General features: G+C 39.1%; 1 protein-coding gene and 1 pseudogene across 1 annotated transcript; both read right to left on the bottom strand.

Annotated features, from left to right (window-relative positions):
- Positions 2,106 to 5,368, bottom strand: LOC109720163 (annotated as a pseudogene).
- Positions 13,050 to 14,722, bottom strand: LOC109720093 (aromatic-L-amino-acid decarboxylase-like). The gene has a single exon (XM_020246979.1). It carries the CDS (start codon positions 14,718 to 14,720, stop codon positions 13,101 to 13,103), a length of 1,620 nt encoding a protein of 539 aa, XP_020102568.1. The 5' UTR covers positions 14,721 to 14,722; the 3' UTR covers positions 13,050 to 13,100.

Below are 16,123 nucleotides of genomic sequence, written 5' to 3'. Positions count from 1 at the left end.
ACTTATCATCATGCCTTTGACATTCTTTTCTTTCTTTTTTTCTTTTTTTTTTATTTTTTCTGGGCCTTCCTAGTTTTAACGCGTATGGAAAAAAATTAGGACTCATGCCCTCCCCCGGCCAAGTCCAAACACAACCAAGTTGTTAACAGAAACCGAATCGCCACAAACCAAATTGCACGTTTTGCTTGCTTTATCCAGTTCAAAGAGCCTCAGAACAAGTCGGCTAACAAGCATATTATACCTGCATATTATGTGCAATCTAAATCAGTGCGCCTCGGACCGTCTACAGAGCATGTTTCCTTCTCCTCTGAGCTTCTTCCGACAACGAAATTAAGCAGCTGGCTTTCACGACTGGGAGAGTTTTATCACTACCGAGCATTGTCGAGATCCACGAGGCTCGGAGGGTTGTCGATTTGACCCTGAAGGGAAAGGGCGTGAGGGTGGGGTGAATTAGAGTGGCTGTTGTTGTTAGGGTTGAGTGCTTTTACTACCTGGAGGCTGGAGGGGAGGATCGTTTCGACGGCGCTGTTGTGGGCGGGGAAGTCGATCTGTTGCCTAGGCCGGGAAGGTGGGAAAGGACGACTCGGAGGAGAAAAGGTCGCCGACGAAGGCCCGGTCGTACATGTCGGCGGGCGCGCCACAACCGAACCACCCTCCTCCATTGCTTGCTTGCTTACTTACTTACGTGCCTACCTACTGAGAGAGAGAGAGAGACGATGAGGGAGGGAGGGAAAGGGAGAGCAAGAGGGATGAGCGCGGAAATGAAGTGGACATTTTTCATTTAGGTCCCTGAGCGTGAGCGATTTACAAGTGAGAAAAATCCTCCTCAAGTGTTCCGGGTTCCAATTGGGCCTTAATTTTGTAGGCCTGAAGGAAGGACTGTAACTTCATTGGGCCAGATTGACCATTTCCGGCCTTGACCCAACATGTGCAAGGCTAATCAGGCCGCGGCCTTTTCTACTGTAAAAGCCCCAGGTTAAACATGCGGGCCCACCTCGGCAACGCTTCGAATAAAGCCAATGTAACAACAACAGCAAGAAGTCATCAGTAGCATCGTGATTGCGTTAAAAAGCTGTGCACCCAAAGTTTTTTTTTTTTTTTTTTTTTTTTTTTTTTTTTTTTTTTTTTTTTTTTTTTTTGAGAATAAGTAGCACGCTACCTGTTTCATTCATTGAAACTATGAATTAGACTACAGAGGTGAGGCAGTCAGGGCCTCAATAATAAAAGCAATAAATAAATAAATAAATAAATAAATCATTAAATGTTTTTCTAAGAATCAATCAGCTGTTCGAGCTTTCGCACGCTAATACGGGGTCAAACTGAATGTTACGAAAGATAAGATTATTTCTGGCCAGCCAAATGGTCCACCAGCATGCAGCCAATTCAGATAGACCGTTCCTTCTACTTTATCCAGCAACCCTTCCTTTCCACCTATCCCATACAATATGTACATCGTTATCCAACTCTCCCGGCTGTACGTCCTCGAGTTCCGTGGCCATGATAAACTTGATAAAGACACCTTGAGTGAACAGATGGTCCACCGACTCGTCGTAAACCCTACACAGAACACAAGCCGTACGTTCCGACCATCCTATCTTGCTGAGATTGTCAGCCGTAAGTGTTTTTTTCTTAAGAACTAGCCAACAGAACACTTTGATCTTGAGTGGAATTCGAAGACTCCAAATCAGGTTAGCCCGTCCGTCTCTCGTGCCCCCGTCGTTCAACATCCGATAGATCGATTGGACTGAGAATATACCGTTACTGTCCCATCTCCATCCAATCCTGTCCTCCCTATGCCGAATGTTGAAAGTAGTAACTCTCTCTTTGAGCTCCGATAGGATGGGGCACAGGTTTGGCGGAACAGATGACTCATCGCCCAGGATCCTAATCCAATTCCAGCCGTCGCGTCCAACGCAATCCCTAACCGAAATTGGTTTGCCATCCTGCAGCGTATACACCTCCGGAAAAGACGCATGAAGTGTGCACCCAAAGTTGATACTACTTTTCATACACCCAAAGTTGATACTACTTTTCATACATTCGCATGAAAGATTAAGATTAGTTGATGTTCCGAGTGGCTTTTAAAAAAAAAAAAAAAATGGAGATGAGCCGACGGAGGAATCCGTCAAATCAAGTATCATTGAAAAGCTAGCATTCTTCCGGATCCCAGGTATTTATCGAAACCAAAAAGTTACAGACTCAATAGCCAAAGGCACAGCACAAGAAACTAGCGGAAAGGTCATCGTGAAAAGTTCTTCACATTTATACAAGGTGGTAACTCGTCAACATCAATCAAAGAGTAGATTGTAGTTTTATACAACGCGAGTTCGTTTTGTACTCGCATTCTATCTGCAATCTAAGCCAGTATATGTTAGATCATTTACAGAGCATGTTTCCTGATTCATCTCCTCTGAACGTCTTCCCACGAAGAAAGCAGGTCGCTTTGGAACAGGTAGACTCGTATCACTGGTAAGCATTGTGGCCGCCAACGACATGGCTGGCCTGTCATTTGGCAACTCCTGCACGCATAAGAGGCCCACTTGAATGCACCTGCACGCTTCTTCAGACGAAGATGAGTCACCTAATGATGGATCGATCAAATCCAGTTATCTGTTCTCCTTCCACATCATCCATGCCTGAAAATACTCAAAGTTCACCACAGTAATTACACCAACAGCACTTTGTAACGTACAAGGAAGTACTTGATCAAAGAACAGATATAAAGCAGAAATAGTGCTCACATGTCCCAACAGGTTAAGAGACTGCTCGTCATCAGGGAGGAGGGAACTATTCTTCCTACCACTGACAATCTCCAGAAGCAAAACACCGAAACTGAAGACATCGGATTTCTCAGAGAATTTCCCTTCCATGGCATATTCCGGTGACATGTAGCCACTTCCTTTCACGAATTGCAGTACGTATTTAGTGTCTCGGATATCATTCTAATTGAGACAGATAGTAATACGACACTCTCCAATCTAAGCTCATGCATATCTTCTTTCTTTTGTTAACATAGATGGCAACCGTTACTTGTCGCAATGAAATTACCTTCAAAACTTATCAAGGGAAATGGAAAAACACTAGTAGTTATTGCTTGAGAAAGGTCAAGTGAATGCACAGTGTTGTTGTATGTGTTGCAGGGAGAGCGAGTCGGCAACTGAACAATTCATGCTATTTACTCCAGAATACAGCTAAAGAGATCCAACTAAACTTTTGTGTCAAAAACCTCGACTTTATCATATGTTGTAAGCTTGCCACCGGTAACCAGAATTCGTATATTAGATATATATGTATATGTACTTATATTCATGCTTATTATAAACCTTAAAGCTATGCTTAGTTTTACTAGAAATTGACTCACAATGTTCCGACAATTCTGTTTGTAATAGCTTGAAATTGATCGCCGCCAAAATCTCTCGCCATTCCAAAGTCGGATATCTTCGGATTGAATTCTTCATCGAGTAAAACATTGCTTGCTTTCAGATCTCGGTGAATAATTCTTAATCTCGAGTCCCGATGAAGGTACACTAGACCTCGAGCGACCCCTTGAATAATTCTATAGCGCCTTTTCCAGTCTAACAGCCCTTTCTTGTTTGCATCTGATTAAAATACAGTAGAAACACAATTAGACGTCAACAATAGATAACTATTTGACAAGTTTCGTCAAAAAAATCCACAGTAGTCGATGATGAACTCATGCCCAGTAGTTTCTGCTCCCAAAACACGATTAAATTTCATAGAATCATGCCAATAGCTCTTTTTTGCATTGAGATGGCACTCATAAGCAGCAAGAAGTAATTTTCTACAGGATAAAACCACTTAAGCTCTGAGAGAGAGAGTGAGTCATCATCCACTACAGTGGATTATAAATTTGCATGCAAATTTAATTTTATAGAAGCATATGCACCAATCAACACTATAAATTTACATGCAAACAGGCAAAGAAGGAAAAGGAATAATATCCGTATGAACCGATAGCGAGAGGCAATTCCAACCGAAAAGAAAGAAGTCGAGGCTTTTGTTCGGCATGAGCTCATAGATCAATAGTTTCTCTCCTCCATAAGTGCAGCAGCCTAGAAGCCTTACCAGGTTCCTATGCTGTAATTTGGAAATCAATTTCACCTCATTCGTGAATTCGTCTACGCCCTGGCTGGATCTCTTCGATAGTCTCTTGATAGCTATCTCTTGACCATTCGGTAACCTTCCCTGGAGCAGCCACCAAAATTGAATAACACTACACACTACCAAATTTGGAAAAAAATAAGGTGAAAAGGGTAATAAGATCTAGTCAACAGCTAGTACTCTGTAAACTGGACCAAATCCTCCTTCACCGAGGACATCGCTAAAATTGTTTGTCGCTGCTACTATGATGTTAAAATCAAACATTGGCGCTTCTAAACCTGTTCCATTCTCTGAATCTTTATGGGGAGAACTTGCAGAAACATTTGGTGCTTCCGCGACGGGTTGTTCCATTCTTCCTGCTTCTATCCTCCTCGCTGCAATAATACACAGGATAACATCTACATGCATAAATCAAAGATCGGGCTTAATTACCCCACATTTTATTTGTTGAAGTATAGAGAACATTTCAGAAATAAGCAAATTGCAGCAAAGCCAACAGCACGATTTTAACTAGTTTTAATTGGTCACAATTAGTGATTTTCTCTACAGCAGCTCAGCCTCAGAGAATCACTTCAACCTGAGAGAATGTTGGTTTTGATAAAATACATAGTGCACATAACCTAAAGCGATATTCGTGTTAAAGTTTTTTTTAAAATTTTTTATTTATTATTAGGCGAATATTGTGCAATTTAAAATGAGTCAAGCTAAATCAAGGTTAAAGAACAGTTGCGTACGGAAGCATCAAATATGAATAGTAAGAGAAACAAATGAACGCTAATAAATCAGGAGGCTTGTATCGATCGCGTCTCATCAATTAATCTCGAAATGGGAAGAAAGATGCTCAACCACATCTCTATAGTAGGGACTAGTACAGCTAGAAGGTATAATAAGATCAGAACAAACATAAATTGATATCCCAGAAAGAGAGAGAGAGAGAGAGAGAGAGAGAGAGAGAAAGAGAGAGGCTAATTAAGATACCGAATTGCTTTCTGATGTGCTTCCATAAAAACCTGTGAAGACAGAACGACATGATGTTCGCACAGACAGAGAGAGAGAGAGAGAGATAGTTCTGGGTCAACCAAACTAATATCTTACTAATGATGAGGGGCAAGGAAGAACCATCAGTTGAAGAGATGGACGGCTAGGAAGAACCATCGGTTTAAGAGATCTAGCCTAACAGATTTGGTAGGCTGCTGGTGGACCGTTTGAAAAGTCAGAAATAACTCTATTTTTAGAAATGCTCAGCCGAATCCGGGGATGACTGTTCTTTTTCTCAAAGAGTTGGTGAAGAAGTGGGATTCACGGCTCCCAACCTAAGAAATTTTTTTTTTTTTTTCAGGGACCCGAGTTGCCCCATTCTTGTAGCCTAGTTCATATTCTTAATGAATGAAACGGGTAGCGTGCTACCTTTTTCTCAAAAAAAAAAATAAAATAATGAGGGTCAAGAAAAAAAAAGGAATTTCTGGCAATAATGCCGCTACAGAGGCTAAATAAGGTCAAAAGAGAAGATTTAATTAAACATTGTTGTGTTAAGTAGGCATTTCACTATTCTAATAGTTCTTTCGATATCATGTAACTTCTCGGAGGAGAGCTTGATTACTTGTCAATAAAGCTTTTATTATATATATATATATATATATATATATATATATATATATAGGCTAGAGCTACTATTCTATTAATAGGATAGGAGCACTTGTCCTATCAAATTGTTCTTGATGATCNTATATATATATATATATATATATATATATATATATATATAGGCTAGAGGTACTATTCTATTAATAGGATAGTAGCACTTGTCCTATCAAATAGTTCTTGATGATAGAGATTCCGAATCGATAATTGGAGCCGGCGACTAGACCTAAAACCTTCATGGGGAGTATTTATAAGCTTATCTCCATCTTATTTTATTCAACTCTCAGAAGCTCACAGGTGTTGAGAGAGAAAGAGAAAGAGAAAGAGAAAGAGAGATCAGATGAATGATCTGAAATTTCGCCATTTATATATAATACCCACACAAACATGAAGTAGTTCTGCGCGAATGTTGCCGTGGATGCCAATATATATATATATATATTTATAGATCAGGAGGGAGGGAGGGAGGGAGGGAGGGAGGGAGGGAGAGAAGCACTGTTAACTGTAATGAGGAGGTGCAGATTTTTCATTTAGGCCCCTCATCGCGGTTAAAATTTGTGATGCAACCAACAAAGCTGCATTGGCCCGGACCATTCAGCACTAGTTACTGTTTTCTGGGCAAGTTTTCGCTGGGCCAGGTTGGCCCATTGGGAGGGACCACGACCAGGACCAGGTTAAAACTAAGCCTGCAAAAAGTATGGACGTCATATTTATGCGGCCCATCTCTCCTAATAATAAGTTTGTGATTTGTAAGGTAACGACAATAATAATAATTGAAATCAATGAAAGAAAATGGAAAATGGATTAGCACCGAGCTTGTCATCACTTGCTCTACATGTAAACGCACACACGCGAGCACAAAAAAACAAACAAAACAAATCGCATGCGTACAGAATACTAAACAAGATATTCACGTTTTTTAGTCAATTTGTGCCAAATAGTAGTAGTAGTACTTTTCAAGCAGAGAAACTTTCTCAAAATCACGATGCGCATCCTCGCTGACATGTCGCGCACGATTAATTGCTCTCTTATGTGAATGGCCTTGGATTATTTAGATGTCGTAATATTTACGTATTACTTTAGAGCTAGAGATGCCTAGTAAAAGACCAAAAGATTTTGTAATCCCTATATTATATATAACCTCTTATCCATGTAGTACTTACCGACTCTCTTTTCGTTTTTAGTTAAATATATATAATAAACAAGTAGAGAGAAAAAAAATTATAGTTTTACAATTAAAAATGGATCCTAAATCTAGCACTCCTCATTAGGTTATTGGTTCCTTTTACATCATAATGTAAATTAATTAATAGCCTTTAGCTAAAGTACTTGAAAAGTGGGTAAGGATAATCCAATGAAAAAGTAGAACTGAGGGAAGCTGGTGTTTTTTTTTGTTTTTTGAAAGAAAGATAGCATTCTATCCGTTTAATGCGTTTATTTTTTTTAGAAATAATAAATTTGACCGAAAATATGAATCAACTAGAATTCAAATTTGAGACTTCAAATACCAACCATCAAATTTTTTGCCACTTAATTATATACTACGGACGGTTGGTGTAGCTGATTAATTATTGGAGTACGTAACACAATTGAACACCTCTTCTTCCTACAAGTCCATGTCTTTGTCCCTGTCCGTGTTGATTTAGACATAAACGATCGTGCGTTATTTGGGCCGTACGTAGATATATGTAAACTAAAGAGCCGCTACTATGGGAAGCTTGCGTTTCGCCCCATCTCAAGAGTGTTAATTACGGACGTATTTACAACGTTGTCGTCCACAAATTGATGTTTACGTAAGCAATTTGATCCACGAAAGAGTATATATGTAGATTGCACGCTACTACCAAGAATGTCTAGCTAGTTATGCGTCCAATTAATGCATGATTGATGCAATGCCGTTCATCAATTTTACTCATCCAGTGAGAATCCTAAATAGAATTACATATTTGTGACGCTCAAGAACGACGCCTCACAAAATACGTTGAGATGAAAGAAAATTAGTATATATTGAGGAAATAAAGAGCAACTTATCACACTCAATCAACTTAAGAGCAATACAAGGTCTACAATCAACTTTTGGTTGTAATTTTTACAACTTGCTCATCCACTAGCTAGTCATATTATTTTTTTTTTAAAGAAACAAAAAAAAAAGAAGAAAAATCCAAGGAGTAGGATTGCAACACTTGGATTAGGGATTAATTGTAATCCTACAATCTTTTTTGGATGGTAGGCTTAGTATTTCGCTAACATTAATTTCAAAAGTTTTTTTTTTTAATAGAATGTAATAGCTGGATTGGATGCTCTTACACCATCTTAAACAATATGAAATTAAACAACCAATCATTTATATTGGCACGGCCTGACTTTTTCTACAAAAGCAAACAAAATCTATCTCTTTGTGCGTATTTTCAATCATATCAATATTTCATGTCATGTGGTACGTAGGGACATGCAGAGCCAAGCACGGGCATGGGTGGGAACGTGCGTGTGCCTGGCTCGGCGGATCCCCTATTAATCTCTTTGGGTGCCTCAACTTCTGTTTAGTTAATTAGTTACTAAAATCACCTTAATCTTTCTCAAAAAAAAAAAAAAAAACTAAAATTACCTTAATTTTGTATCTGTACAGCCTCAGAGGTGAAGGTTGTGAAACAACCGTTGTACTCTAAAAGCTTAAGCTGTTAGAGAACGGTGTTTAAATATTTTTATATTTAACACTCCCCCTCACGTTTGGGCTCGAGACTTTTTAATCGGCCCATGACGTAGGCTTGAATTAAATGGGAGGAAATTAATATACTAGGAGCCTGGCGTGACTCGAACTTAGGACCTCCTGCTCTGATACCATGTGAAACACCCGTTGTACTCTAAAAGCTTAAGCTGTTAGAGAACGGTGTTTAAATATTTTTATATTTAACAAAGGTGATGAGTAGTCAAAGAACTGGAGATCTAGAAATTGCACTGGATTCTCTCTCCCTCTCCCTCTCTCACGCGTGCGCGCACTCTGCCGTCCTCACAAATGGATTTCTTATAGTGCTTGGTAGTTTGATTTGTGGTGTGCTCTTGCATGCTGTGAATTGGAAACAGCAAGCTCTAGACATAATAGATAGGCAATATATAAATAGGTACGTACCTATATATATATTACAATTCAGATTTTGTAGACTTTACATACTATTTAAGTTTTAGATGCCAAATTAAATAATTCCTATTTTAAACTAAGGAGGAAATTAAACAATTAATTGGTGTGTCTAGACTGTATAATTCGAGCATCACAATCTGCTAGTGCTATCTAGCTATCGTACGTCAAACTTAAATTCAAATATAAAAAGAATGTTTAAATTGCTCAAAAAAAAAAAATTCTCGACAAAATTTTGTCTAGATTCGATTTAATTTTCTTCCAAAAGTAGATTAGACCAATCATGCGCATGACTTGCTCTCTCTTGTGCCCCGCTCACGTAAACGTTTTGGCCCCGTACGTCCCTGGGGGTTAATGTGAGTTCATCCCAGGTGGGAACACCTTAGATAGAATCGCAGGGAGTAAAATTCTCAATTTTGAAAAAGAATAAAATAATTAAATAAATAACTCATCCTCACATTTTCAAGTCTTTCATTTTTTGTTCTTTTATGTCGTCCACGTTTTTTGCACTACTGTAGAATCGGTCACGCAATCCAAAGCAGCTGGTGCATCAAAATGCGGACAAGAAATGCAAGGCCATATATCTATTCTTATTACATTAAAGGAGGGTTTGGGAGGCCCAGAGAGTGACACGTGTCACCCTCTTAAACCCTCCTTTACTCTCTTTCCCAATATATATATATATATATATATAATTTTATATTTTGATATCAAAATTTAAAATTTTGATATTTTTTATTTTTAAAGTTTTAAATTTTAAATTTTATATTTTAAATTCTAAATTTAAATTTTAACTTCATCAATATTTATTTCTAATTTTGTAACTTCAAATTTAAATTGTAAATCTCTAAACTCTATAAAATTATAAAATTATAATTTTATTAATAATATGGGTAATAAATCAGATAATACGGTATATATCTATATTATATATATATATATATAAAATTTTATAATTTGATATCAAAATTTAAATTTTGATATTTTTAATTTTTAAGTTTTAAATTTTAAATTTTATATTTTAATTTTATATTTTAAATTCTAAATTTAAATTTTAATTATAATATTATTTCTAATTTTGTAACTTCAAATTTAAAATTTTAAATCTCTAAACTCTATAAAATTATAAAATTAATTTTATTAATAATCTATTCTTATAATATATATATATATATTATATATATATATATATATATATTATATTATATCTATTTCTATTACATTAAAGGAGGGTGGGAAACCTTAGGTTGACACTGTTCCCCCAACTCCACTTCATTCTCTCTCTTCCACACACACAAACACCACACACACACAAACACACACACACACATATATATATATATATATATATATATATATATATAAAATTAATTTTATTAATAAATTGTATAACAGCTTATTAGTAATTAAATTTTGATGTGAAAATTTAAAGTTTTGATACTTTCAAATTTTAAAATTTTCAAAATTTTAATTTTAAATTCTAAATTATAATAATTAATTAAATTATAATATAATTAATTAATTTATTAATAATATGCGTAATAAATCACATAATAAAATCTAACTTGATAGATACAATTTAAATCACGTAAAATATCGTTGTATAAAATAAATATAGTATTTAAATTTTAGGAGTAAAATTTTAGAAATATAGTGTATTTTTGTGTATATATAATTAATTTATTAAACAATTTCATTTACAATTTTATTTTTCTTCTATTTATTGATTTTTTAAAATTATTTTGATAGATTTATCTAAAATTCTTTTCATACCTATCTTTATAAAATAAATGATTATATAAATTTACTTTGCGCATATATCAATTTTAATGACTTTTATTTAAATAGATTTAACTACTAAATTATTTTTATATAATTTTTGTTTAATTATAATTAGACTTATAAAACTTTATAAAAATATTAAAAAAATAAAATTTATTATAAAAATAATTTTATATCCGCAGCATCGTGCGGGTAATTCACTAGTAGGTCACTAATTCTCGGACTGATCCAGTCAGCCTGGGCACTGTTTAATATTTTGATCATAATTTTTTCAGAACGTATCCATATTGGCATATTGCACTCTATTTGATTTATGATAGTACAAAATTTCAGCAGAGTTAATTTGCAACATGGTGCACGTACGTTGAGGGTGGAATCCGTTGCACAATCGTGTAGAGTTGGTTTGCGAGCACAACGTGTACAAAGCCAGCAAGCTAGCTAACTGAACAAAACTTTGTAGGATAAGATCGATCGAATTCTCCTCTGACCGAGCTCACTAAGAGCCTGTTTGTTTAGGTATACGTGGAGTGATAGAACTCAAATTTCATCACTTTCGTTATTTGTTTTGGTGCAAGTGAAAAATATAATGTAACTCAAGTTACGTTAGAGCTTCACTTCACCTACTTTCGACTTCCTCCTCTAAAGTCCCGAACTCGACTTCCGCCACACTCAACCTCCTCTAAAAAATTTATTAAATAGTAAAATCTAAACTTTACTTCCTTTGTAATGGATTAGAATTACCTTATTTATAATAAATTAGGATTACTTTTAAATAATAATAAAAAATTTAATTATATAATAAGTTAAATTTTATAGTGGTAAATTTACTATTATAGTTAGAAAATAATGAGATCCACTTACTTACATCAAAACAAACAATGAAACTCAAAAAACTAATTTTATCAGTATCAAGTTATATCAAAACAAATAGAAGAAGTAATTGAATTTAACTTTCAGACCGTACGAGTTACGCTAAAACAAACAATAGAAAAATAATCACACTTCAGGGAAACTCAAACACCACTATATTTGACTTACATTGGATCTACAGATTCGTCAATCCAAACGCCTCCTAATTTGAAAGGACTTTTACGTATCTCAGATTTATGCCTCACATTTTTATTTTTAGTTTTTTTTTTTTCCCCTGCTACTTGATGTACGGGAGAGAAGTATATATATATTCACATAATACCTTAGTAAGATTAATTCCATATATATAAATATATATATAGAATTGAGCTTCTATACTTTTAAAAGTACTAAGTTATTGGTGCTTGTAGATTTTTAGCCATTGGATTAAGAGATATATGGTTAGCATAATGTAGGCCCCCTAGGATTGAGTGGGTGGTTGGTTGAATAGTATAATTAATCTAATAGTTGAAAATGATCCGAGGAATAGATCTAACGGTAAAAAACTTACAAGCACCAAGTGCTTAGTGCTTTTACAAGCACCATAGCTGGACTCTCTCTCTCTCTCTCTCTCTCTCTATATAGACTTATAGAGTTGAGATAGAATACTATCGATAACAAACGGGCTCCGTTGCCACCCATTTGTTTCCGATGATGGAGCCTCCAAATCGACGATCGGCACCGTTGAACATTATCTATACTACTTAAAGTGTTTATAAATTAAATTTCAAATCATTTCAACATCATTTGCCTAATGATTAAAGAGTTTCAAAATTTATAATTTTGATGGTCGATATGAGGCGTTTTTTCGTTTAACGGCGTAAAGATATCCAAATCAATTGAATTTTTGTTAGAAAATTTTTTAAACTATTTAAAACAAGATCTATACTCTTGATCTTGATTACAAGACTTCTATTATTATTTTTAAAAAATATTCATTTTCAGCCGTTCATTTTTGTGTCCACTCGATGGATAAGAGAACAATATCGAAAATGTATGAAATTTTATTTATACACTTCAATTGGTATAGATCATGTTCAATGATGCTGATCGTCGATTTGGAAGCTCCATCATCGAAAACAAATAGGTGGCAATGGAGCCCGTTTGCTATAGATAGTATTCTAGCTCAACTCTCTCTCTCTCTCTATATATATATATAGAGTCCGGTTGGGGTACTATCGATAGCATCAAGGATTTGGTACTATCGAATTTTCCACCGTTAGATTTAACCCTTTGACTATTTTTACTTGTTAGATTATACTATTCAACCAACCACCTACTCAACCCTAGGGGGCCCACATCATCCTAACCACCTATTTCTCAATCGAAGGACTAAAAAACTAATAGCACCAACAGCTTGGCGCTATTAATAGTATTCCAGCCTAATTCTATATATATATATATATATATATATATATATTATTATAAAATTATTTTTTTTTCTAGTACGTAGAAGCATATATGTATTAAAACCTTCATAATTCTTTATTATTATTATTATGACAGTTATTAATCAATAGTCACCGAGCTGGCTAATTAATCGTGAATAACAATATGGTTTCATGCGGCGGATCGTGAGGCTCCGACCGCGCTGCTGCAGCAGCAGCAGGAGCAGCAGCATTGGTGGTGGTGGCGGCAAAGCGGCGGCGGCGGTAGTGGTAGTGGTAACGGTAGTACTCATGATGACAGCATGAGCCATCTCCTTGATGAGCTCCCAGGCCTGCGCCACGTGTCGGTGCTCCGTGAGGGTGGATCCGACGGCGAAGCGGAGCACGTACTTGGGCCCGAGCACCGTGTGCGTCATGTACGCCCTCCCGCTCGCGTTGATCAGCTCCAGCAGCTTGCGGTTCTCCGCCGCCGCCTGCTCCTCCCCCATCCCCCCCCGCGGCCTCAGCCGGAAGCACATCCCCTCGAACGCCCGGGCCATGTCCACGTCGCCGCGTATGTGGGCCTGCAGGTTGTCGGCCCCGTAGGCCCGGAGCACCATCCACAGCTTCAGCCCGCGGAAGCGCCGCCCCACGCCCACCTGCAGGTCCTTGAGGTCCGTCACGCGCCCGGACTCGCTGGGCCCGTTCCGCAGGTACTCCGGGTCCGTCTCCAGCGCCTCGGTCAGCGGGCGCGTGTCCCGCACCCACAGGCACGTGCAGTCGAGGCACGTGAGCAGCCACTTGTGCGGGCTCAGGCTCACCGAGTCCGCCCGCTCCACGCCGTCCAGGTAGCCCCGGAACTCCGGGCAGATGCACGCGCTGCCCGCGTACGCCGCGTCCACGTGCACCCACGCGCCGAAGAGGGACGCCACCTCCGCGATCGGCCCCACGGGGTCGACGGCCGTGGACGAGGTGGTCCCCACCGTGACGCACACGTACGCGGGCACCAGCCCGGCTGCCGCGTCCGCCTCCATGGCCTCGCGCAGCCGCGCGGGCTCGAGCGCGAACTCGGACTCGGGCCGGGTGGCCACGCAGCGGACGAGGGCCGGGTCGAACCCGGCTATCCTGCACGCCTTGACGAACGTGGAGTGGGTCTGGTCCGAGCCGTAGGCCACGAGGCGGGGGAGCGCGGCCACACCGGCACCGCCCCCGGCGCGGCGCAGGGCCGCGTCGCGCGCGGCGACGAGGGTGCAGAGCATGGCCTCGCTGGTGGTGGCGAGGAGGACGCCTCCGCCGCGGCCGGCGCCGCCGTGGTGGAAGCGCTGCGGGAGCCGCAGGAGATGGGCGAGCCAGTCGAGGACGAGGGCCTCGAGCTCGGTGGCGGCCGGGGAGGCGAGCCACGTGAAGGCGACGGGGTTGAGGGCGGAGGCGACGAGGTCGCCGGCGAGGGAGGCGGCGCTGTTGGTGGCGGGGAAGTAGGCGAAGAAGCTGGGGCTGGCCCAGTGGGTCATCCCGGGCAGCACGCCGCGGCGGAGCTCGTGGAGGACGGAGTCGAAGGCGGCGGCTGGGCCGGGCGGCGTCGGAGGGAGGATGCGGCGGAGGTAGCCGGGCTCCACCTGGGCGAGCACCGGGTGGGAGTCGACGTGCTTGTAGTAGTCCGTGATGAAGTCCACGGCCTGGTGGAGCTGGGTCCTGAGGTCGTCCAGATCCAACGGCTTAAAGCCGCCGAGGAAGGACGTGGCGAGGTTGGCGTCGATGCTCCCCATTATTATTATGATTATAATGATTATTATTATTATTATTGTTGTTGTTGTTGTTGTTGTTGTTGTTGTACGATGATGATATTGGAAAGAAAGAGCTAGCCGGAGGCGCCGTTTCATTAATTTATTTACTTACGGTGAGGCGCTGAGCTTAGAAAAACTAGCAACTTCTCGTTTATATAGATAGGAAATTAAGGAGAGCGGGGTGTACAGGGGTGGGGTATGGGCGTAAATATGGGACTATCAGAGGGGCAGAGAGGAGATCGGAACCGCGAGAGCGAGCAGCTAGCAAGGAAATTAATGACGAGGGAGGGAAAGGGCCCTCCGCTCTACGTGGAGGGTGCATGGAAGGAAGAAGTCTGCCGAGTCACATCTATACCATATTATTTATAACAAATCAATTATATATATTTTTTATTTTTTAAAAATATATAAAAAATGTTTTTTTTACAATAATAACGTTAAAAAATATATTTAATTGATTGAAAATATCACGTTATTAATATAACTGACGTATTCTAGAACTTAATTTTTCACGTGCATGCATGAATAAGAATGGTAGGCCTCGGCACTTGTCAGAAGGACGTCTAACCGGCCGTCGAGTTCCATCAGCATGCAGCAGTTGTAACTTTCAAGCAGCAGTACGTGCAGCTGCCGTGGATCACGTGCGGTTGCTGCATTAACAACAGCTTACGGGGCTGAGGTTCCGAGGAATGGAGCAGCAGCACGCCGGCCGCAGGGATGGTAGCCGGCCGTGAAGAACGTGGAACTCGCCTGCGGGGAAATCCTGCACCTCGCCGTCTCACAGACTAATAATGTTCATGTGACGACGCAGACCGCAAGCTCTCCACCTACCACAGTTTTAATTATTTATGGGAAAATAATTTACTTCCAATAATTTTTATACTAATTTATAAAATTTAATATTTAATTATCAAAGTTTATTCTTTATATTGTGAATTACAATAATTATTTCATAATTTATACTTTACATTTATGCACGGCGTGCTACCCCTGCAAGTACGTCACTCAAAATATCGCTTCTATAATAATAGAGAAATACTAACTGTATAACTAAAAATATATTGTGACCCCTTACAAAAGACTGTACATCTAAGATTTACTAATTTTTTTTAGTTTTTAGTAAAAGAGAGAAAAAAAAAAGAACAATAAAATTATTAGAGAAAAGCTGGCCTTTAAATAGGATCAGTATTGACAGTTAATTTGCTAAGTCTGCGTGCTGTTAATTTTAATCCATGTAAGTAGGAAATGGTCCGAAAGTAATTTATATTAAGCGCGCGTTAATCAGTTGGCATGAATTGCAATTCTGTTATATATATGTGCATGTTTTGAATGTTAGGTTAAGAGACGTCCGGACCGCCGAGTCCCAATATTGTTGGCTAATACCT

This window comes from Ananas comosus, linkage group 14 (assembly GCF_001540865.1).
Source record: "Ananas comosus cultivar F153 linkage group 14, ASM154086v1, whole genome shotgun sequence".
Lineage (NCBI taxonomy): Eukaryota > Viridiplantae > Streptophyta > Magnoliopsida > Poales > Bromeliaceae > Ananas > Ananas comosus.
The sequence above is the reverse complement of the archived record's forward strand: the minus strand, read 5'-3'. Positions and strand labels throughout refer to the sequence as shown.

What these genes read in the sequence shown, in the direction of transcription:
- LOC109720093 (XM_020246979.1), bottom strand. Translation starts at nt 14,720, where the DNA reads ATGGGGAGCATCGACGCCAACCTCGCCACGTCCTTCCTCGGCGGCTTT.